At 45.9% G+C, this 26,182-nt stretch overlaps 1 protein-coding gene across 3 annotated transcripts in view; it reads right to left on the bottom strand.

Moving 5' to 3' along the window:
• NEGR1 (neuronal growth regulator 1) overlaps positions 1 to 26,182 on the bottom strand; it is a 748,460-nt gene that overhangs the window by 64,393 nt on the left and 657,885 nt on the right. For 2 of the 3 annotated variants that reach the window (XM_063939088.1, XM_063939091.1), the window contains exon 7: positions 21,485 to 21,526. The exons of the other annotated variant lie outside the window; for it this stretch is intronic. In XM_063939088.1, coding sequence (XP_063795158.1) covers positions 21,485 to 21,526 — 42 coding nt within the window. The remainder of the gene's footprint in view (positions 1 to 21,484; positions 21,527 to 26,182) is intronic. 3 annotated transcript variants of the gene reach the window in all.

Below are 26,182 nucleotides of genomic sequence, written 5' to 3'. Positions count from 1 at the left end.
GTAGTCTGTGTTCTTTTCTTTCCTGCTAAGATCGCAAGATAACAGATTACTACGGGACAGTTTAACGCGCTCTGGAACGTTATCCGACTCCGACATCCGTAATGTGACAGAGAATCACCCAACAATAAACACATTTTAATAACACTGTAAATTGACGCCACATGAAAACTTAACACTCCGAGAGAATAAACTGCACCAAAGCCCTCGGGGGGGGGGCACAAAAACAGTTTAAAAAATTGAATTAAAAAACAACTCAGATGTTTGACACAAACATATGGCGCACTGGAACACATCACATTGTGTAGTTGCCTCAAAGACTGAAGTTTATTCCGCACAGAAATTAAGGAGCAGTGGAGTAAATTAAACTGCAGTCGCTTTGTCACTGCGAAACCTCTCATTTTAGGATACATGAGAAATTAAATGAATCTCTATCATTTTGTGTATTTTTGTAAATAAAATAAAATAAAAAAAATGACAATCTCTACTGTGCTAATTTTTGATAAGTAACCGCTGAGTAGAGTTTATAAATAAATAAAAGTAAGTAGGCCTTGTTTACTCATTCTACGCAGCATGAAACGCTAAGCCGGACTAGTAATGATGGACTGCGAATTCAGTCTACGGAACAATGGGGGTCATTCAGATCTGGTCGCTGCTGTGCGATCAGGTCACAACTGCGCATGCAATGCACACGCGCTTCGGACAACAACAATGGGCATAGCCAGGATGGTGCGAAAAATCCGTTTGCGCGGGCGTTCGCAAGGTGATTGACAGGAAGAGGCCGTTTGGGGGGGGCAACTGAGTGTTTACAAGGAGTGTCCGGAAAAACGCAGACGTGCCCAAGCGTTTTCAGGGAGGGTGTGTGACGTCAGCTCCGGCCCTGATCAGCCTGATGTGATCGCACTGTAGGAGTAAGTCCTGGGCGGCACAGAGACTGCACAAAGTGAATTTTTAGCAGCTCGGCGTACACATAGGAATGCACAGTTGCACGACGAATATACACTCCACCTGGAGGCGGCGGCTATCTGAATGCAGGACAACAAAATTAGCAGCCCAGCGATCAGATCTGAATGACCCCCAATATTCAGCTCTCGGAGTATCAGACGTCAGTAAGAATTGATTATTGATCACGATGGACATTGCTTGCTAAAGCGCAAGAGCAATTTATGCCTGCGTATTTACTATATGAATTGTCTCATTAACCCTTGAGCTGCACACCACGGATGGTATAGACCCTTCTCTAGCCGCACGTGATTCACGCAAAAACAGATACGTTTTACTTTAAGTTCTGTGTCGCGACATTATTGCAAAACTATTACAGGAGTGGGAGAACACGTTTATATATAACCTCTTTATAATAGGTTCTGAATGACTAATACAATTTTTTTTATGCCTTACATTCTGATCAGGTACTAGAGCAGAGATTAGGAAATGAGAGGGTACATGTCGTTGGTTCTACACAATTCATTGTCTTGAGCCTTGCAGTCCGATAGCGATCGGCTGATTCACCAGCCTGTCTGTGTATACGCAACCAAGAGGCCCCACCCACTTCTTATCCTTCAGTTTAAAGGGATCCGCAATGTAACACACAGAACTAACTCTTTAGTGAATATATTTTGTGTCATTGCCGAAGAATACTTACTTGAGCCCAGGTAAGCAAAAAGCAATACTTCCACTGTATCTGTGTATATGCCGCTATGTTACCCTGTGCTCAGCAGGGGTGTAGCTAGCAATCCCCAGGCACTATGAGAATTTGTTCTGAGGGACAGTTTGGGGAGAGGGGCATGAGCTTATTCCAGAGTACCCAGAGGAAACCCATTCAAGCCAGGGTGGCAGGACGTACAAACTCTGCACAGGCAGTGCCATGGCTGGGAATTGAACGCATACCTTAGGTGCTGTGAGGTAGCACTGCTAACCACTATGAAAACCGCGCTCTCCAGCATTGCCTGCACTGATTGGAAGCTAGCCCAAAATCGGACCCTAAAATCTCTATACCTTCGATTTTCGATGACACCCCCACCCCCCTTACTTTTGGGGGTCTGGGAGAAACTAATTTGTTTACGGGGGAGGGGGACTTTGGGTTGCACACCGTAATTACAAATATAATGAGAGGTGATATTGTGCTGAGACTTGTAGTTCCACAAAGAAAGAGAAAATGTAATGCCAATGCACACTCTATAGTACCAAGTACTGCGAAACAGAATTATGATAAACTCTGCAATCAAACACAGAGCAAATTCACGGTGCCTGCCATACTTTTTAGCCACAAAATACTGGCTCACCAACCAGCGTCCAGGTGACCTTGTCTCTGGGGGGTCCCTAACACTAAGTTTTTTAACTCATTCAAATTTTTATTTTTACTAATTCAACACTTTTTAGAACTTTAATTAACACCTCACACCTATGGAACACTCTTTAACACATAACTTTTGCTTCTTTCTTATTAACACTTTCTAACACCTTAGCTTCCCACTAGAGTGCTGCCTTGGGGTGGCTGGCCTTCACTGGCTTGGTGGGGTCCCACGTCCCAGACTTAAACTTAGTGTTAGGGACCCACCACAGACAATGTCACCTGGATGCTGGTTGGTGGGAAAGTATTTTTTGGCCAAAAAGTATGCCAAGCACCTCAATTTTGCTCTGTTAGATTGCAGAGTTTATTATAAGTATACTGACTAGCAGTTCTTGGTACTATAGAGTGTGCATAGGCAATACATTTTCTCTTTGTTTAGAAAATGATTTGTAGAATAAGAGCTGGCATTAGGTACAAACAAATTTCACGTGTTATTTTTCTGTAGACGACATCAATCACTCCCCATTACATGGATCAAAATATTCTATTAAGTTTTATATTAACAGATTGCTACTAATTATTTAAAGAGCAGAGACGGCATGGCAAAAATCGCGGACGAGGCCCTAAAATGCCCCCAAAACTTGTGTACAATGTTTGTTTAGTCTCGGAAAGGTACCATAGGTAATCGCTGGAATGTTTAGGTTAATCAGTACTCAATTACCAACAGCAAACTGCATAATTGGCTTCACTCTATGAGTATGTAGATTCATTCATCACAATTTAATACCTTTTGCTTCTCCGATCTCCGGGGACAGTTATTCTGCATGGTGGAGATGAGTTGCCTGATTAGCTATTTACCAAGCTGTTGAGAAGACACGTGAAACAGTTTCATTAACAGCTACAGGTTGTGATGTCTGCACCTAGTGGTTGCTCTATAGATCGGCACGGATGTTATGGGGAAGGACAAACTTCACCATAAAGGGAAACTGCAAGCACCAGCATGTATTGTCATCCTGCTTAATTCACAACAGTTTTCACAAAGTCTACTATTAGGAGACTCTATGTACTGCGGAGCTTTCGCAGATTTCAGGTCACAATGCAGCATATGAGCTTATTTATTTTCTTATTAACCTTTACTGGTTGGTATTTGTCTGTCCCTTGTCTTGCCAATGGGGGAAGGATTCGGTCTCTAGGTCGACAGTAACTAAACCTGTAATTTGACCTGTCGACCTAAGGATGTTGTCGACCTAGTTACAGTCAACCAATAGTGGTTGACCTAGTTACTGTCAACCTTGCACACCACACCCGATGAGATTAGGGCAGTGGTGACCTACCCCCCCATATCATTCCATTATACAAGAAAGGGGCTGCATGTGACAGGGGCAGTGACGTGATGTGAGGAGGGGAATGGAGGCAGCAGGAAGCCACAGACTGAGAGTTATATAGTGGGAGGAGCAGGGTCCCCAGCAGCACAGAGTATATCAGGAGATGAGTGATGTGTCAGTGAGGACAGGGATACATGTGACAGGGGCAGTGACATGATGTGAGGAGGGGAATGGAGGCAGCAGGATGCCACAGACTGAGAGTTATATAGTGGGAGGAACAGGGTCCCCAGCAGCACAGAGTATATCAGGAGATGAGTGATGTGTCAGTGAGGACAGGGCTGCATGTGACAGGGGCAGTGATGTGATGTGAGGAGGGGAATGGAGGCAGCAGGAAGCCACAGACTGAGAGTTATATAGTGGAAGGAGCAGGTCCCCCACAACACGTAGTATATCAGGAGATGAGGATGTGTCAGTGAGGACAGGGCTGCATGTGACAGGGGCAGTGACGTGATGTGAGGAGGGGAATGGAGGCAGCAGGAAGCCACAGACTGAGAGTTATATAGTGGGAGGAGCAGGGTCTCCAGCAGCACAGAGTATATCAGGAGATGAGTGATGTGTCAGTGAGGTCAGGACTGCATGTGACAGGGGCAGTGACGTGATGTGAGGAGAGGAATGGAGGCAGCAGGAAGCCACAGACTGAGAGTTATATAGTGGGAGGAGCAGAGTCCCCAGCAGCACAGAGTATATCAGGAGATGAGTGATGTGTGTATGAGGACAGGGCTGCATGTGACAGGGGCAGTGACGTGATGTGAGGAGGGGAATGGAGGCAGCAGGAAGCCACAGACTGAGAGTTATATAGTGGGAGGAGCAGGGTCTCCAGCAGCACAGAGTATATCAGGAGATGAGTGATGTGTCAGTGAGGACAGGGATGCATGTGACAGGGGCAGTGACGTGATGTGAGGAGAGGAATGGAGGCAGCAGGAAGCCACAGACTGAGAGTTATATAGTGGGAGGAGCAGAGTCCCCAGCAGCACAGAGTATATCAGGAGATGAGTGATGTGTGTATGAGGACAGGGCTGCATGTGACAGGGGCAGTGACGTGATGTGAGGAGGGGAATGGAGGCAGCAGGAAGCCACAGACTGAGTTATATAGTGGGAGGAGCAGGGTCTCCAGCAGCACAGAGTATATCAGGAGATGAGTGATGTGTCAGTGAGGTCAGGACTGCATGTGACAGGGGCAGTGACGTGATGTGAGGAGAGGAATGGAGGCAGCAGGAAGCCACAGACTGAGAGTTATATAGTGGGAGGAGCAGAGTCCCCAGCAGCACAGAGTATATCAGGAGATGAGTGATGTGTGTATGAGGACAGGGCTGCATGTGACAGGGGCAGTGACGTGATGTGAGGAGGGGAATGGAGGCAGCAGGAAGCCACAGACTGAGAGTTATATAGTGGGAGGAGCAGGGTCCCCCACAACATGTAGTATATCAGGAGATGAGTGATGTGTCAGTGAGGACAGGGCTGCATGTGACAGGGGCAGTGACATGATGTGAGGAGGGGAATGGAGGCAGCAGGAAGCCACAGACTGAGAGTTATATAGTGGGAGGAGTAGAGTCCCTAGCAGCACAGAGTATATAAGGAGGTGAGTGATGTGTCAGTGAGGTCAGGACTGCATGTGACAGGGCCAGTGACATGATGTGAGGAGGGGAATGGAGGCAGCAGGAAGCCACAGACTGAGAGTTATATAGTGGGAGGAGCAGGGTCCCCAGCAGCACAGAGTATATCAGGAGATGAGTGATGTGTCAGTGAGGACTGGGCTGCTTGTGACAGGGACAGTGACATGATGTGAGGAGGGGAATGGGGGCAGCAGGAAGCCACAGACAGAGTTATATAGTGGAAGGAGCAGGTCCCCCACAACACGTAGTATATCAGGAGATGAGAGATGTGTCAGTGAGGACAGGGCTGCATGTGACAGGGGCAGTGACATGATGTGAGGAGGGGAATGGAGGCAGCAGGAAGCCACAGACTGAGAGTTATATAGTGGGAGGAGCAGGGTCCCCAGCAGCACAGAGTGTATCAGGAGATGAATGATGTGTCAGTGAGGACAGGGCTGCATGTGACAGGGGCAGTGACATGATGTGAGGAGGGGAATGGAGGCAGCAGGATGCCACAGACTGAGAGTTATATAGTGGGAGGAGCAGGGTCCCCAGCAGCACAGAGGATATAAGGAGATGAGCGATGTGTCAGTGAGGACAGGGCTGCATGTGACAGGGGCAGTGACATGATGTGAGGAGAGGAATGGAGGCAGCAGGAAGCCACAGACTGAGAGTTATATAGTGGAAGGCGCAAGGTCCCCAGCAGCACAGAGTATATCAGGAGATGAGTGATGCGTCAGTGAGGACAGGGCTGCATGTGACAGGGGCAGTGACATGATGTGAGGAGGGGAATGGAGGCAGCAGGAAGCCACAGACTGAGAGTTATATAGTGGGAGGAGCAGGGTCCCCGGCAGCACAGAGTATATCAGGAGATGAGTGATGTGTCAGTGAGGACAGGGCTGCATGTGACAGGGGCAGTGACATGATGTGAGGAGGGGAATGGAGGCAGCAGGATGCCACAGACTGAGAGTTATATAGTGGGAGGAGCAGGGTCCCCAGCAGCACAGAGGATATCAGGAGACGAGTGATGTGTCAGTGAGGACAGGGCTGCATGTGACAGGGGCAGTGACATGATGTGAGGAGGGGAATGGAGGCAGCAGGAAACCACAGACTGAGAGTTATATAGTGGGAGGAGCAGGATCCCCCAGCAGCACAGAGTATATCAGGAGATGAGTGATGTGTCAGTGAGGACAGGGCTGCATGTGACAGGGGCAGTGACATGATGTGAGGAGGGGAATGGAGGCAGCAGGAAGCCACAGACTGAGAGTTATATAGTGGGAGGAGCAGGGTCCCCAGCAGCACAGAGTATATCAGGAGATGAGTGATGTGTCAGTGAGGACAGGGCTGCATGTGACAGGGGCAGTGACATGATGTGAGGAGGGGAATGGAGGTAGCAGGAAGCCACAGACTGAGAGTTATATAGTGGGAGGAGCAGGGTCCCCAGCAGCACAGAGTATATCAGGAGATGAGTGATGTGTCAGTGAGGACAGGGCTGCATGTGACAGGGGCAGTGACGTGATGTGAGGAGGGGAATGGAGGCAGCAGGAAGCCACAGACTGAGAGTTATATAGTGGGAGGAGCAGGGTCCCCAGCAGCACAGAGTGTATCAGGAGATGAATGATGTGTCAGTGAGGACAGGGCTGCATGTGACAGGGGCAGTGACATGATGTGAGGAGGGGAATGGAGGCAGCAGGAAGCCACAGACTGAGAGTTATATAGTGGGAGGAGCAGGGTCCCCAGCAGCACAGAGGATATCAGGAGATGAGTGATGTGTCAGTGAGGACAGGGCTGCATGTGACAGGGGCAGTGACATGATGTGAGGAGAGGAATGGAGGCAGCAGGAAGCCACAGACTGAGAGTTATATAGTGGAAGGCGCAAGGTCCCCAGCAGCACAGAGTATATCAGGAGATGAGTGATGCGTCAGTGAGGACAGGGCTGCATGTGACAGGGGCAGTGACGTGATGTGAGGAGGGGAATGGAGGCAGCAGGAAGCCACAGACTGAGAGTTATATAGTGGGAGGAGCAGGGTCCCCAGCAGCACAGAGTATATCAGGAGATGAGTGATGTGTCAGTGAGGACAGGGCTGCATGTGACAGGGGCAGTGACATGATGTGAGGAGGGGAATGGAGGCAGCAGGATGCCACAGACTGATAGTTATATAGTGGGAGGAGCTGGGTCCCCAGCAGCACAGAGGATATCAGGAGATGAGTGATGTGTCAGTGAGGACAGGGCTGCATGTGACAGGGGCAGTGACATGATGTGAGGAGGGGAATGGAGGCAGCAGGAAACCACAGACTGAGAGTTATATAGTGGGAGGAGCAGGATCCCCCAGCAGCACAGAGTATATCAGGAGATGAGTGATGTGTCAGTGAGGACAGGGCTGCATGTGACAGGGGCAGTGACATGATGTGAGGAGGGGAATGGAGGCAGCAGGAAGCCCCAGACTGAGAGTTATATAGTGGAAGGAGCAGGGTCCCCAGCAGCACAGAGTATATCAGGAGATGAGTGATGTGTCAGTGAGGACAGGGCTGCATGTGACAGGGGCAGTGACATGATGTGGGGAAAGGAATGGAGGCAGCAGGAATAGTGAGACTACTACACTTGTGTCTTGGGATTCACAATAGCCTGGAAGGGTCGCCCCTTCCGGCATTGGATTCAGGTGACTGCTTAGTAAATAATCTTTAAAGTGAGTAATAGGCATTACTGTAATCTTTACGTTGTGTGTTACTGTATATTGATCATCTGTTGCTGACCCAGCTAATTCCCTGACAAATCATGTCTGTTGGAGACTTTAACCTCTGGCTGAAATATTAACTCCAAGAGGTAGATTTACTAAAGCAGACAAGTGCCCAAAGCAACCAATCAGATTCGCTCTATCAATTTCTAGTATACAATAGAGAAATGACGGCAGGGGCAGTGTAAGAGAGCAGGGGGCTCGTGTGCAGGTATTACCAGTGGGTTAAATGATTTCTGCATACCTAAACATCTGTTGTGTAAGGGCCAGTGTTGTAGTTATCACATCTCTGTACACAGGCAAATACACCTTTTATATACCGAGCAGTGTACTGTGCGGGCAGGATGCTTCCCGACGGACAGGATCCTGGCGCTCAAAATCCCGATGGCGGAATCCCGTCTGCAGCAGGACCACCAGCGTCTAAATCCCAACAGGACTCGGGATCCCGACGTCTAAATACCGACGGCCGGAATCCCGATCCTTCTTTCAGCGCGACGCGCTTGTGTCCTGCCACGCGCGAGCATGAGAGGTTAGGTTTATGCATTAAAAAGGGGTTAGGGTTCAGGGATGGGAAGGTAAGGGTTAGGTACCGGGGAGGGAGGGTTTAGGTAAGGCACTTAGCAGGGGAGGTTAGGTTTAGGCAGCGGAGAAGGGATGGTTAGGCTGGCGCGCCATTTTCCTGGTGATTTCTGTCTGCAGTGCGGGACTCCAGTGCGGGACCTGGACACAGAGGCTAGTGTGTACCGCACAACAAGCACCCATTATAGGTATGTCAATGAATTATAGCTAGAATCTGACTGGTTGCTACGGCAACACCTCTACTTTCCATGTTTAGAAGATTTACTATATGTGTGTCTCGTTCCTATTGTTTGCAGGTCTATCCATTGTCAGATGTTCCTTAGTGGATCAAGGGGGGATATATTAAACCTTGTAAAGTGTGGAGAAGTGGTCAAACTGCGAAGTTGCCTTTAGCAACTAATCAGCTTGTAGCTGGGGGTGGATGTCCAGCAGCTAAGCCTTTACTACTTGTTCTGGTGAAGACCGAACGCTTAGATCCAGATACTGGCAAAGTGCATCCACTACTAGCACCAGTTACCAGGGAAGCCATCAGTGGGCTATGGATTCTGGTGTCCCGGGCCCTTACAAAGAGGGGGGCCTGTTACTGGCTCTTAGCACCAATACCTGGAGAACTGCACCAAGCTGATGCATAGGGAGGACTTCTTAAAACAAGCATCACCTCTCTGTGAACCATTCCTGTAGCTCCGCAACACTCCACCTATATATATATATATATATATATATATATATATATATATATATATATATATAACATTACATAGGGGTGGAGCAGTGCCGGTCCTGTCTCTTTTGTCAGTCCCAGGCCCCATAATTTCTGATGGCAGCCCTTCCAGTTACGCAAAGTCTACAGGGAAGACTACTTACCAAGGGTGGTTGTCTATCAATGGACAACCCAATAAATGGGACACTGGAACATTATGGCAGATCTATCTTTGCTTAACTGACCCCACAGCCATACCGGGTACAAACAATTATAGAATAGGGCTTGGAGAAGACAACCGTGTGCTACATTTAATATTTAGTGGGTATTAGTCTTCTACAATACATAGAAATGAAACTAACAGTAATTATAAAGAATAGTATTAAGCAAAATAAAAAATAATAATGAAGAGATAAAAACTTTGGCTGCACTTATAACGAAACAAGAAAAATACTTTCTATATAGAGGCAAATGAATGCAGAAGACATAAGCTGGGGAGGTTCTTCATGCAATGTACTAAAGTCTCTGTTTTATGTTTGCTTGATAGGATTGTCTCAGTATGGGGGCATTAAAATCAGCGGAGACTTGTCACTTTGTCATGTCACCTGTTGCGAGGCTTCTCCGCCGCATTAATATCCATCAAGTAAATTGTTGTCACAAACAAATAAAGAAAGATAAACACAGATAATTCTGCCATCAGGAATGGGGCGTACAGCGTACAGAAGTGACTGATGACATTTCACTACAGCATCTTAGCATTTAATTCTCGTTGTTTTAAATTAAGTTCCAAAAATAGTTCAGCTTATACCTGCCTAATGTGATTTTCAGCCAATTTTCACAGAATATTTGGCTACAAAACTGGGATGGGACGCAGAAGGAATAATTACTTTTATTTTTCAAAGGGATGTTGAAATCTCTCCAAGCACAAAGATAATAATCCAATTTATCACCACTGATGGGTGTGCTCTGCCTGTGCACCCCATGTCTGTCCGAGATACAAGATAACAGAGCGCCAAACATGAGATTTGGTGGGAGAGCTGCATAGACCCTAATGTGTGCCCATTTTTGGTGCATATACGGTGCAAACTCTAGCAAGATGCCTGGAGTTGAAGGGAAAAGTGAGGGTTATAGTTAAACTTACGTTTCCATCTCACACCAGAAGCCCCTTTCTCCCTGGTTTAAAGCCTTTGAAGGTTTAAACTCTTTGAATGTTGAAAGATCAGGAATGAGGAGTAGGTTTGGTTGGTACATGCAGCTACGTGCTGATATTGTATTATCAAGCCTTCGGAGAGGACACGGCAGAAGTCCCACACTAACAATCCACTCCGCAAAACAACCTCCATCCATTCTCTTCAGTAAATGTGGACAATATCTCTACACTCATCTTGCCCTACAACCTGCCCCCTCACCCCAATTCCTTCCCAAGAGGTCTATTCCACATACCCTATAAGATGGGCAACTCTTACTCACCTCTTTTACTTGTCTCTTTCTCCCCTTTATACATGTGCTCTCTCATGAATTCTTAGCAGAACTCTCTCCGACCAGCCTCTCTCTTTAATAGCACTCTAATGCTCTCCTCCCCTTTGCCACCCTTCTTAGCTCTCTGGACCCAGGCTTCTGCCCCCAACTTTCCACTGAGACGGCCCTCACAGAAGTAATCAGTGATCTAATTGCAGTCTAAGAGTCCCTTCTGCATACTCATCCCCTGGGACCTCTATAGTGCCTACAACAAGGCTAATTACCATCTTCTCCTAAAAACCTTCACTTCAATACCCCTCGGGACAGAGTTCTTTCCTGGGTAACTTTCCAACCATTCCTTCAGTGTCTTCAGCTGCTCCTCTGCTTATCTTCCTGTAGACAGCTTCTCTTGGTGAATTATTGTTCTCATTCAGCCTACTGTACCACCGCTATAACATTTCTCCCATACATCTGCCCTTCTGTACCATCTAGGGTAACCATGGTTTTGTCTTCTATCTCTGCTCTTACATGTCCAAAACAGACCTCATCTTCTTCACATATCCTCACCATCAGCCCACACACCAACCTACTCAACCTCTACTACCCACAGTAATGCACCCTCAGTCTAACCCTATTCCACCTACACTACACACACTAACACACCGTCACAATTGTCTCATTCTCCACTCTGGGCCACACTCACTCTTGCGTTCCAGTCTTCTCCTAGTAATTTCCGTCATGTACAAGGTCTTCCCCCGCCCTCTGTGTTCATGTCTTAATGGACCTTTTACTGTATATCACCGAGTTATTTACAGTAGGTCCTGTTTTAGCCAATATGTGTTGTTGTGTAGCACTGTGGCGCCTTACAAATGACAATAACAATGACACTAATAAAAATAATAAACATCGTAGTGATGGAACAAAACAGCTGTATCTACGCTATATCTGTGGTTCTCGGAGAATAGTTGCCTACAAGGATTATAGAAGGGGCAATTATCATGCCTACACATATTATTAAAATCACAAGTTTGTATGTTTTGTGAGTAATGTTACTTTATAGCAGGGTGATACGTACGCCATCTGTTTAAAGAAAGCTGTTACCGTAGTTTAAATTAAAACACACACACATAAAAATGTGACTTCAGTTCCTCTCTTGTACAGATGGAGAAATGGCATGCACTTTAATGTACGTATAATGATGCTTTCCCATCGTCCACAAGTACCACAAACACATGCTTCTGATCCACGCCAGCAGCTACTAAGAACAGGACACCCACAGGAACATGCAGAGTGTGAAAGCACTTGTTGCTAGAAGGTTCGTGTGCCCAATGCCCCCTGTGTCCTTTATAGTGTATGTATCGCCCACTTACTATAAAAAAAAGCAACTTTGTTGGTTGAACCCAATAAGAACTGCTGACGTCACTGAGGCACAGGGTAGTTTTGTGCCTCACGCCTCAGTGATGTCTACTTCCCAGTGCATTGATACTGTAGTCTTGCTATTATTGGTTCATCTCACAAAGTGGCTGATTGTGTAGGTCACAGTTATAGGGTGCCGTCTGTCAAACCGTCATTTTGCCTACACAAGAGGCAGTAACCGGTAGATGTGCCACAAAGTAAATCGCTCTGTCTTACATATTCATTTTGCAACAGAAAAATGACTCCTTATTCTCACGAGCCAGCAAATATATTATGTGTGATATAAAAACAAAGGTTTACCACAAAATAATGTGCTACAAAATGTATTTTGTGCCACGTAAATAAGAATTTACTTACCGATAATTCTATTTCTCGTAGTCCGTAGTGGATGCTGGGGACTCCGTCAGGACCATGGGGAATAGCGGGCTCCGCAGGAGACAGGGCACATCTAAAAAGCTTTTTAGGTCACATGGTGTGTACTGGCTCCTCCCCCTCTGACCCTCCTCCAAGCCTCAGTTAGGTACTGTGCCCGGACGAGCGTACACAATAAGGAAGGATCTTGAATCCCGGGTAAGACTCATACCAGCCACACCAATCACACCGTACAACTTGTGATCTGAACCCAGTTAACAGTATGATAACAAAACGAAGTAGCCTCCGAAAAGATGGCTCAAAACAATAGTAATAACCCGATTTTTGTAACAATAACTATGTACAAGCATTGCAGACAATCCGCACTAGGGATGGGCGCCCAGCATCCACTACGGACTACGAGAAATAGAATTATCGGTAAGTAAATTCTTATTTTCTCTAACGTCCTAGTGGATGCTGGGGACTCCGTCAGGACCATGGGGATTATACCAAAGCTCCCAAACGGGCGGGAGAGTGCGGATGACTCTGCAGCACCGAATGAGAGAACTCCAGGTCCTCCTTAGCCAGAGTATCAAAATTTGTAAAATTTTACAAACGTGTTCTCCCCTGACCACGTAGCTGCTCGGCAAAGTTGTAATGCCGAGACTCCTCGGGCAGCCGCCCAGGATGAGCCCACCTTCCTTGTGGAATGGGCATCTACATATTTCGTCTGTGGCAGGCCTGCCACAGAATGTGCAAGCTGAATTGTACTACAAATCCAGCGTGCAATAGACTGCTTAGAAGCATGAGCACCCAGCTTGTTGGGTGTATACAGTATAAACAGCAAGTCAGACTTTCTGACTCCAGCCGTCCTAACTATATATATATATATATATTTTTAGGGCCCTGACCACGTCTAGTAACTTGGAGTCCTCCAAGTCCCTAGTAGCCGCAGGCACCACAAGAGGTTGTTTCAGGTGAAAACGCTGACACCCCTTCATGAAGAAACTGGAGACGAGTCCCAGTTCTGTCCTGTTCAAATGGAAAATTTTAATATGGGCTTTTGTAAGACAAAGCCGCCCATTCTGACAATCGCCTGGCCGAGGCCAGGGCTAACAACATGGTCACTTCCCATGTGAGATATTTGTCAACAGCATGGTCACTTTCCATGTGAGATATTTCAAATCCACAGATTTGAGCGGTTCAAACCAATATGATTTTAAGAAATCCCAACACTATGTTGAGATCTCACGGTGCCCCTAGGGGCACAAAAAAGCTGTATATGCAATACATCCTTTACAATCTGGACTTCAGGAACTGAAGTCAATTCTTTCTGGAAGAAAATCTACAGGGCCGAAATTTAAATGTTAATGAACCCCAATTTGAGGTCCAAAACACTCCTGTTTTCAGGAAGTGTAGAAATCGACCTAGTTGAATTTCCGTCGTGGAGCCTTCCTGGCCTCACCCACGCAACATATTTTCACCACATGTGGTGATGACGTTGTGCGGTCACCTCCTTCCTGGCTTTGACCAGGGTAGGTATGACCTCTTATGGAATGCCTTTTCCCCTCAGGATCCGGCATTCAACCGCCATGCCGTCAAACGCAGCCGCGGTAAGTCTTGGAATAGACATGGTACTTGCTGAATCAAGTCCCTTCTTAGCTCCCCAGGCCCTTAGTCCTCTGTGAGCATTTCTTGAAGTTCCGGGTACCAAGTCCCTCTTGGCCAATCCGGAGCCACTAGTATAGTTCATACTCCTCTATGTCTTATAATTCTCAATACCCTGGTTATGAGAAACAGAGGAGGGAACACATACACAGACTGGTACACCCACGGTGTTTCCAGAACATCCACAGCTATCGCCTGAAGGTCTCATGACCTGGCGGAATACCTGTCCCGTTTTTGTTCGGGCGGGACGCCATCATGTCCACCTTTGGTCTTTGCCAACGGTCCACAATCATGTTGAAAAACTTCCCTATGAAGTTTCCACTCTCCCGGGTGGAGGTCATGCCTGCTGAGGAAGTCTGCTTCCCAGTCGTCCACTCCCGGAAAGAACACTGCTGACAGTGCTATCACATGATTTTCCGCCTAGCGAAAAATCCTTGCAGTTTTCACTGCCCTCCTGCTTCTTGTGCCGCCCTTCTGTTTACGTGGGCGACTGCCGTGATGTTATCCCACTGGATCAATACCGGCTGACCTTGAAGCAGAGGTCTAGCTAAGTTTAGAGCATTATAAATTTGCTCTAAGCTTATTTATGCGGAGAGAATTCTCCAGACTTAATCACACTTCCCTGGAAATTTTTTCCCTGTGTGACTGTTCCCCAGCCTCTCAGGCTGGCCTCCGTGGTCACCGGCATCCAATCCTGAATGCCGAATCTGCGGCCCTCTAGAAGATGAGCACTCTGTAATCACCACAGGAGAGACACCCTTTTCCTTGGATATAGGGTTATCCGCTGATGCATCTGAGGATGCGATCCGGACCATTTGTCCAGCAGATCCCACTGAAGAGTTCTTGCGGGAAATCTGCCGAATGGAATTGCTTCGTAATAAGCCACCATTTTTTACCAGGACTCTTGTGCAATGATGCACTGACACTTTTCCTGGTTTTAGGAGGATCCCGATTAGCTCGGATAACTCCCTGGTTTTCTCCACTGGGAGAAACACGTTTTTCTGGACTGTGTCCAGAATCTTCCCTAGGAACAGTAGACGTGTCGTCGGAAAAAGCTGCGATTTTGGAATATTTAGAATCCACTCGTGCTGTCGTAGAACTACTTAAGATAGTGCTACTCCGACCTCCAACTGTTCTCTGGACCTTGCCCTTATCAGGAAAGCGTCCATGTTTCTTTTAAGAAAAATCATCATTCCGGCCATTACCTTGGTAAAGACCCGGGGCGCCGTGGACCATCCAAACGGCAGCGTCTGAACTGATAGTGACAGTTCTGTACCAGGAACCTGAAGTACCCTTGGTGAGAAGGGCAAATTTGGACCTGTAGGTAAACGTCCCTGATATCCAGTGACATCATATCGTCCCCTTCTTCCTGGTTCGCTATCACTGCTCCGAGTGACTCCATCTTGATTTGAACGCTTGTATGTAAGTGTTCAAATATTTCAGATCTCACCGAGCCGGTTGGCTTCAGTACCACAATATAGTGTGGAATACTACCCCCTTCCTTGTTGTAAGAAGGGTACTTTGATTATCACCTGCTGGGAATACAGCCTGTGAATTGTGTGAGGGGGAGACGTCTCGAATTTCCAATGTACACCTGGGATATTACATGTAGGATCCCGGAGTTCCCTTGCGAGTGTTGCTGAAACTCTTGAGATGACCCCCTACCGCACCTGAGTCCGCTTGTACGGCCCCAGCGTTATGCTGCGGACTTGGCAGAAGCCGTGAGGAGCTTCTGTTCCTAGGAATGAGCTGCTTGCTGCAGTCTTCTTCCCTTTCCTCTCCCCCTGGGCAGATATGACTGGCCTTCGCCCGCCTGCCCGTATGGGGACGAAAGGACTGAGACTGAAAAGACTGTGTCCTTTTCTGCCAATATGTGACTCGGGGTAACAAAAGGTGGATTTTTCAGCTGTTGCCATGGCCACCAGGTCCAATGGACCGCCCCTTTATACGGCAATACTTCCATATGCCGTCTGGAATCTGCCTCACCTGACCACTGTCGTGTCTTCGTCTGGCAGATATGTACATCACATTTACTCTTTGATGCCAGAATGCAAATATGCCTCTGCGCATCACACATATATAGAAATGCATCCCTAAAATGCTCTATAGACAATAAAATCCTGTCCCTGTCAAGGGTATCAAAATTTTCAGTCAGGAAATCCGACCAAGCCCCCTCAGCGCTGCACATCCAGGCTGAGGCGATTGCTGGTCGTAGTATAACACCAGTATGTGTGTATATACTGTTATGATATTTTTCAGCTTCCTATCAGCTGGCTCCTTGAGGGCGGCCGTATCTGGAAACGGTAACGCCATGTTTTTTATATGCGTGTGAGCGCCTTGTCCACCCTAAGGTGTGTTTTCCAACTCGCCCTTACTACTGGCGGGAAAAAGGGTATACCGCCCATAACTTTCTGTCGGAGGAACCCCACGTATCATCACACACTTCATTTAATTTATCTGATTCAGGCAAAACTACAAGTAGTTTATTCCCACCCTACAAAATACCCTTATTTGTGGTACTTGTGGTATCAGAAATACGTAACACCTCCTTCATTGCCCTTAACATGTAACTTGTGGCCCTAAAGGAAAAATACGTTTGTTTCTTCACCGTCGACACTGGGGTCAGTGTCCGTGTCAGTGTCTGTCGACCGACTGAGGTAAATGGGCGTTTTTACAAGCCCCTGACGGTGTCTGAGACGCCTGGACCGATACTAATTTGTCCGCCGGCTGTCTCATGTCGTCAACCGGCTTGCAGCGTGTTGACATTATCACGTAATTCCATAAGTAAGCCATCCATTCTGGTGTCGACTCCCTAGAGAGTGACATCACCATTACAGGCAATTTTCTCCGTCTCCTCACCAACATTTTCCTCATACATGTCGACACACACGTACCGACCTACAGCACACACATACAGGGAATGCTCTGATAGAGGACAGGACCCACTAGCCCTTTGGGGAGACAGAGGGAGAGTTTGCCAGCACACACCAAAAGCGCCATAATGTATATAACAACCCTAGAAGGTGTTGTTTCTATATATGGGCTCTTAATATATAATTATATCGCCAATTTATGCCCCCCTTCTCTTTAACCCTGTTTCTGTAGTGCAGGGGAGAGTGGGAGCCTTCCTCACCAGCGGAGCTGGTCAGGAAAATGGCGTTGAGTGCTGAGGAGAATAAGCTCCGCCCCTTTCACGGCGGGCTTTTCTCCCGGTTATTAGGAAAACTGGCCTGGGTTAAATACATACATATAGCCTTAATGGCTATATGTGATGTATTTATTTGCCAAATAGGTATTTATATTGCTGCCCAGGGCGCCCCCAGCAGCGCCCTGCACCCTCCGTGACCGTGTCAGTGAGCCGTGTAGCAACAATGGCGCACAGCTGCAGTGCTGTGCGCTACCTCTCTGAAGACTGTGAAGTCTTCTGCCGCCTGTTTCCGGACCTCCGTTCCGCCGTCTTTCTTCAGCGTCTGTAAGGGGGATCGGCGGCGCGGCTCCGGGACGAACCCCAGGCTGACCTGTGTTCCGACTCCCTCTGGAGCTCAGTGTCCAGTAGCCTAAAACTTCAATCCTCCTGCACGCAGGTGAGTTGCAAGTCTCTCCCCTAAGTCCCTCGTTGCAGTGATCCTGTCGCCAGCAGGAATCACTGATTAGAAACCTAAAAAAAAACTTTACTAAACAGCTCCTTAAGAGAGCCATCCAGTTTGCACCCTTCTCGGACGGGCACAAAAACCTAACTGAGGCTTGGAGGAGGGTCATAGGGGGAGGAGCCAGTACACACCATGTGACCTAAAAAGCTTTTTAGATGTGCCCTGTCTCCTGCGGAGCCCGCTATTCCCCATGGTCCTGACGGAGTCCCCAGCATCCACTAGGACGTTAGAGAAATTAATTTATACTGTACCGGTTACAAATCCGTCAAAATGACGAACAACATAACAGTGCATGCTTGGATGGAGCAACAGTTGAATTGCCCTGTTGGTTAGGTAGACCCTCGATTTTCCGACACCTGATGGTCCGGCACTTCTTTTAATCTGGACACATCAGGTGCCGGGGGAAGTTAGGCGGTGGGTGGTAATTAAGCTGCGGGAGGGCTTAAAAAGGCTGCGGGAGGGTTTAAATAAGCAGCAGGACCCTTAGTTAGGCTGCAGTAGGTGGATGGGATGAGAGAGTCAGGATGCAGGCAGGTAGTCAGGCTGCGGCGGCGGGTCAGCCTGCAGGCGGGCAGTCCGGCTGCGGGGCGGAGAGTCAGGCTGCAGGCTTGGAGTTAGGCTGTGGGAGGCATGCTCAGTAGAATTAGGCTGCATGGGAGGGTGGTGGGGGATCGGGATGCCGGAAACATATCCGCTGCCGATACCATTGCTAATCCGCCAAAACTGATAATCCGGCACAGTACCAGAACCGAGGGTGCCGGATTATCGGTGGTGCACCTGTATATACATACTGTATATACATATATATATATATATATATATGTGTGTGTGTGAAACTCAGAAAATTGGAATATTGTGCAATAGTTCACTACTCATTACATGCACATTGAGATATTTCAAGCATTTATTTGTTATAATTTTGATGATTGTGATTTAGTTTAAGAAAATCCAAAATCTCAGAAAATTAGAATATTACATAAAATCAATAGAGAAAGGATTTTAAATACGGAAATGTCGGCCCTCTGAAAAGTCTAATCATGCATATGTACTCAGTACTTGGTCTGGGCCCCTTTTGCATGAATTACTGCCTCAATGCGGCATGGCATGGATTCTATCAGCCTGTGGCACTGCTGAGGTGTTATGGAAGACCAGGATGCTTCATTAGCGGCCTTCAGCTCTTCTGCATTGTTCTGTCTCATGTCTCATATTTCTATTGGCAATGCCCCATAGATTCTCTTTTTTCTTTAGCCCAGGTAAGACGCTTCTGACGTTGTTTGTTGTTCAGGAGCGGCTTGGCAAAAGGAATACAACATTTGAAGCACATGTCCAGGATCTGTCTGTGTGTGGTGGCTCTTGATGCACTAACTCCAGCCTCAGTCCGCTGCTTGTGAAGCTTCCCCACACTTTTGAATGTCCTTTTCCTGACAAGAAAAAAAGAACTGGTCTGTTGCTCAGTGGTCCAAAGGTCTCTTTTCTGATGGGAGCAAATTTTGCATCTCATTTGGAAACCAAGATCCCAGAGTATGGAGGAAGAATGGAGGGGCACACAATCCAAGATGCTTGAAGTCCAGTGTGAAGTTTCCACAATCTGTGTAGATTTGGGGAGCCATGTCATCTGCTGGTGTTGGTCCACTGTGCTTTATTAAGTCCAGAGTCAACGCAGCCGTCTACCAGGCCATTTTAGAGCACTACATGCTTCCTTCAGCAGACAAGCTTTAAGGAGATGCTGACTTCATTTTCCAGCAGGACTTGGCACCGCCAAAAGTACCAAAACCTGGTTCAGTGACCGTGGGATTACTGTGCTGCATTGGCCAGCAAACTCGCCTGATCTGAACCCCATAGAGAATCTATGGGGCATTGGCAAGAGAAAGATGAGAGAGATGAGACGGAACAATGCAGAAGAGCTGAAGGCCGCTATTGAAGCATCCGGGTCTTCCATAACACCTCAGCAGTGCCACAGGCTGATAGAATCCATACCACACCGCATTGAGGCAGAAATTCATGCAAAAGGGGCCCAAACCAAGTTCTGAGTACATATGCATGATTATACTTGTCAGAGGGCTGACATTTCTGTATTCAAAATCCTTTTTTTATTGATTTTATGTAATATTCTAATTTTCTGAGATTTTGGATTTGGGGTTTTCTTAAGCTGTAAACTACAGTCATCAAAATTATACCAAATAAAGGCTTGAAATATCTCACTTTGCATGTAATGAGCCTATATAATATATTAGTTTCACCTGTTAAGTTGAATTACTAAAATAAATGAACTTTTGCATGATATTGCAATTTTCTGAGTTTCACCTGTATTTATACAGTATATATATATATATATATATATATATACACATATATATATATATGTATATATATATATATATATATATATATATACACACACAATTATTTTATTATAAAAAAATTTTTAACAGAAAATTAATTTTGTACATTACAAAAACGATCCAGAGTTGTTGAAAAAATGTTGCGTCACAAAACAAAATTAATAATAAAAGCAATACAATGCTTTTATAATGTTAAAACTTATTGCATTCTAGAAATTATATAATGGAATTACAAATTTAACTGATTGGAGAGGTGAAGTAGCCTGGGCAATATATACAAGCCGTACATTATTACTAGATAGTATATATAATATATCTTCTATAAATTTGATAAGTAAAATTGTCAGACTAGTTAATTTTTTTTTTATTGTAAACAGTGCAAGATTTGTGGTTAAATTGCACAGTTTCGGGATCACAGTGTTGGGGTCTTTCTTCCAATAGACAGTGGGCCTGCGTAACAAAATCACTAATCATTTAAGATTACTAATAGAATATTCTTATAGCTTTCTCTTCTTTCATAGATGATCGGGATCTCTACGACGAAGGGGAGAAGATTGCAGCCAATAAATGCTTTGTGGAAGTGCATGTGTTGCTCTATTTTATTGCTTATTTTACTGTACATATCACGTTCATTACACATTTAAGAGTGAATTAGTTAAAATTCATGTTGTCACTGATCTGCAACTTTTACACAACTATTTTTAATTGGTTTAACTTGAGACTTTTTTTGTAATAAAAAATTAACTGATGTAAAAATTTTTTTATATTTACATATATATTTATATATATTCTTTTATGAACTACCATTCTATTGACAACTAAACAATTTTTTTGTTACCTGCGTTATTTTCTTAGACTTGAGCTTGACATACTGATTTTGTAGACAAATAAGTTTTGCTTACAAGACTTTTGTTTACATTTTTTTTAACTTTTTGTTTGTTTTTTAAAAAAATTTTAAATTAGATTTGTTTGCCTAATTAGATTTTTTTGGCTTCAAATATGATTTTGGAACCCACCTCCGATTTTTGTGACTCTGGTTAAAAAAAACAAATCTATGAAATCTGATAAAATATGTGTTGTCCGAATGATTGATTTCGGTAGACAGAAATTTTGGTGGACAGACGGCACCTCACAGACACAGAAAACTTGAACACCAACACTAATGGTGAATTGCAGCCACATACAGACATACAACACAACAACAAACATCATGGCGATTCCATGTCATTGATCGCTTCACGCTAAAAATGGCGGATGGCATATGGCATGGCAAAGCAGAGAGAAAGTACCCAGACATACTGGTGGGTATGCGGACACTGACCTGAGCTGGTGACAGGGCTAGAGGTGGAAGGTTCAAAAATTTCTACAGAACGGGAAGAGGAAACAAAACAAGAAGAGTTTGGGTATTAATCACACACTTTATGGAAGACAGACATAGAATGAGTCAGGTTGTGTTCATGCAACAAACCGCGACACGTTTACTGGGGAAGATGTCACTTTTATCATCTAGAAAATGCCGTGATACAATAATTCACCACAATGCCTCATCAAATGTTATTTGATATTTACTGGCACATAAAAGCTATTCATGGTTCTTCTTCTTCCTTTTTTGTATGTGACTTATTACCAGTTTTGGTTTTTGTCACTTTTGTGTATTTTTGTACAATAATATTTATTGGCTGGAGAGAGATAAAGTGTGCCTGCGGATTATGTTCCGGGCGCTTTCCGGTACAGATGAGAATGCAGCTCATCATAAAACTGACAAATGTTATTCAACAGCTTGATTGACGTGAATAACTTAGCGCGGCACCTCACATTAGTAAATTTCAATTAGCACCATGCAGTGAATTTAATGTGTTAAATTAATGCTGAAATGTTAAATAACACAGTATTTTGATAAAGAATTACAGTGAAATGCACATAACAAAATGGATTTGCTAATGTAGAGTGGCTGGGAAAGGGCTGAGAAATGTTAATTACAAATGTGTAAGTTACCAGTAAAAATTGTTATTGCAGCATTAAGAGAATGTTTAGCATGCGCACTGTGGTACAAAGGATAAACTTTATGTGAGTACAGTCACTACGTACATATTTCATGTAGTGGTTTATAAACAACATAAGTACTGGAAATATTATACCCATCAGTCCTCACATATACTACCATATGGTTATATTTGCCAATATGTAGTTCAATACCCTACTACTATCTCTACTACTCACATCGGTACACCCTCTCACATACTTTACTGCCACCTCTACTACTCACACAGGTACACCCTCTCACATGCTCTACTCCCACCTCTACTACTCACACGGGTACACCCTCTCACATACTCTACTCCCATCTCTACTACTCACACCGGCACACCCTCTCACATACTCTACTCCCACCTCTACTACTCACACCGGTACACCCTCTCACATACTCTACTCCCACCTCTACTACTCACACGGGTACACCCTCTCACATGCTCTACTCCCACCTGTACTTCTCACACCGGAATACCCTCTCACATACTGTACTCAAAACTCTGCTACTCGCACAGGTACACCATCTTACATTCTCTACTCCCACCTCTACTACTCACACCTGCCCTACGTCCACCTCTACTACTCACACCGGTACACCCTCTCACATACTCTACTCTCACCTCTGCTACTCACACCGTTACAACCTCACACCTACCCTACTTCCACCTCTACTACTCACACCGGTACACCCACTCACATACTCTACTCCCACCTCTACTACTCACACCTACCCTACTTCCACCTCTACTACTCACACCTTTACCCCCTCTCACATACTCTACTCCCACCTCTACTACTCACACGGGTACACCCTCTCACATACTCTACTCCCACCTGTACTACTCACACCGGAATACCCTCTCACATACTGTACTCACACCTCTGCTACTCACACCGGTACACCATCTCACATACTCTACTCCCACCTCTACTACTCACACCTACCCTACGTCCACCTCTACTACTCACACCGGTACACCCTCTCACATACTCTACTCTCACCTCTGCTACTCACACCGTTACAACCTCACACCTACCCTACTTCCACCTCTACTACTCACACCGGTACACCCTCTCACATACTCTACTCCAACCTCTACTACTCACACCGGTACACCCTCTCACATACTCTACTCCCACCTCTACTACTCACACCGGTACACCCTCTCACATACTGTACTCCCACCTCTACTACTCACACCGGTACACCCTCTCACATACTCTACTTCCACCTCTACTACTCACACCTACCCTACGTCCATCTCTACTACTCACACTGGTACACCCTCTCACATACTCTACTCCCCCCTCTACTACTCACACCTACCCTACTTCCACCTCTACTACTCACACCGGTACACCATCTCACATACTCTACTCCCACCTCTACTACTCACGCTGGTACACCCTCTCACATACTCTACTCCCACCTCTACTACTCACACCTACCCTACGTCCACCTCTACTACTCACACCGGTATACCCTCTCACACACTCTACTCTCACCTCTACTACTCACACCGTTACAACCTCACACCTACCCTACTTCCACCTCTACTACTCACACCGGTACACCCTCTCACATACTCTACTCCCACCTCTACTACTCACACCGGTACACCCTCTCACATACTCTACTCCCACCTCTAGAACTCACACCGGTACACCCTCTCACATACTCTACTCCCACCTCTACTACTCACACCAGTATATCCTCTCACAAACTCTACTCCCACCTCTACTACTCACACTGGTACACCCTCTCACATACCCTACTCCCACCTCTACTATTCACACTGGAACCCCGTCTCACATACTCTACTCCCACCTCTACTACTCACACCTACCCTATATCCACCTCTACTACTCACACCGGTACACCCTCACACCTACCCTACTTCCACCAGTACACACTCTCACATACTCTACTCCCACCTCTACTACTCACACCTACCCTACTTCCACCTCCTCTACTCACACCGGTACACCCTCTCACATACTCTACTCCCATCTCTACTACTCACACCGGCACACCCGCTCACATACTCTACTCCCACCTCTACTACTCACACTGGTATACCCTCTCACATACTCTACTCCCACCTCTACTACTCACACTGGTACGTCCTCACACCTACCCTACTCACACCTATAATACTCACACTGGTAAACCCTCACCAGTGTTTGTATGTGACTTGTATGTGACTTATTACCAGTTTTCGTCACTTTTGTGTATTTTTGTACAATAATATTTATTGGCTGGAGAGAGATAAAGTGTGCCTGCTGATTATGTTCTGGGCGCTTTCCGGTACAAATGAGAATGCAGCTCATCATAAAACTGACAAATGTTATTCAACAGCTTGATTGACGCGAATAACTTAGCGCGGCACCTCACATTAGTAAATTTCAATTAGCACCATGCAGTGAAATTAATGTGTTAAATTAATGCTGAAATGTTAAATAACACAGTATTTTGATGAAGAATTATAGTGAAATGCACATAACAAAATGGATTTGCTAATGTAGAGTGGCTGGGAAAGGGCTGAGAAATGTTAATTACAAATGTGTAAGTTACCAGTAAAAATTGTTATTGTAGCATTAAGAGAATGTTTAGCATGCGCACTGTGGTACAAAGGATAATAAGATTTTATTTACCGATAAATCTATTTCTCGTAGTCCGTAGTGGATGCTGGGACTCCGTCAGGACCATGGGGAATAGCGGCTCCGCAGGAGACAGGGCACAAAATTTAAAAGTTTGACCACTAGGTGGTGTGTACTGGCTCCTCCCCCTATGACCCTCCTCCAAGCCTCAGTTAGGATACTGTGCCCGGACGAGCGTACACAATAAGGAAGGATTTTGAATCCCGGGTAAGACTCATACCAGCCACACCAATCACACCGTACAACTTGTGATCTGAACCCAGTTAACAGTATGACAAACGTAGGAGCCTCTGAACAGACGGCTCACAACAATAACAACCCAAATTTTTTGTAACAATAACTATGTACAAGTATTGCAGACAATCCGCACTTTGGATGGGCGCCCAGCATCCACTACGGACTACGAGAAATAGATTTATCGGTAAGTAAAATCTTATTTTCTCTGACGTCCTAGTGGATGCTGCGACTCCGTCAGGACCATGGGGATTATACCAAAGCTCCCAAACGGGCGGGAGAGTGCGGATGACTCTGCAGCACCGAATGAGAGAACTCCAGGTCCTCCTTAGCCAGGGTATCAAATTTGTAGAATTTTACAAACGTGTTCTCCCCTGACCACGTAGCTGCTCGGCAGAGTTGTAATGCCGAGACCCCTCGGGCAGCCGCCCAAGATGAGCCCACCTTCCTTGTGGAATGGGCCTTGACAGATTTAGGCTGTGGCAGGCCTGCCACAGAATGTGCAAGTTGAATTGTGCTACAAATCCAACGAGCAATCGTCTGCTTAGAAGCAGGAGCACCCAGCTTGTTGGGTGCATACAGTATAAACAGCGAGTCAGATTTTCTGACTCCAGCCGTCCTTGAAATATATATTTTCAATGCTCTGACAACGTCCAGCAACTTGGAATCCTCCAAATCGCTAGTAGCCGCAGGCACCACAATAGGCTGGTTCAGGTGAAACGCTGAAACCACCTTAGGCAGAAAGTGAGGACGCGTCCGCAGTTCTGCCCTGTCCGAATGGAAAATCAGATATTGGCTTTTATACGATAAAGCCGCCAATTCTGACACTCTCCTGGCTGAAGCCAGGGCCAGTAGCATGGTTACTTTCCATGTAAGATATTTCAAATCCACCGATTTGAGTGGCTCAAACCAATGGGATTTGAGAAAATCCAAAACTACATTAAGATCCCACGGTGCCACTGGGGGCACAACCGGGGGCTGTATATGTAGTACTCCTTTTACAAAAGTCTGGACTTCAGGAACTGAAGCCAATTCTTTCTGGAAGAAAATCGACAGGGCCGAAATTTGAACCTTAATGGACCCTAATTTGAGG

The sequence above is a fragment of the Pseudophryne corroboree genome, chromosome 9 (genome assembly GCF_028390025.1).
Source record: "Pseudophryne corroboree isolate aPseCor3 chromosome 9, aPseCor3.hap2, whole genome shotgun sequence".
Lineage (NCBI taxonomy): Eukaryota > Metazoa > Chordata > Amphibia > Anura > Myobatrachidae > Pseudophryne > Pseudophryne corroboree.
The sequence above is the reverse complement of the archived record's forward strand: the minus strand, read 5'-3'. Positions and strand labels throughout refer to the sequence as shown.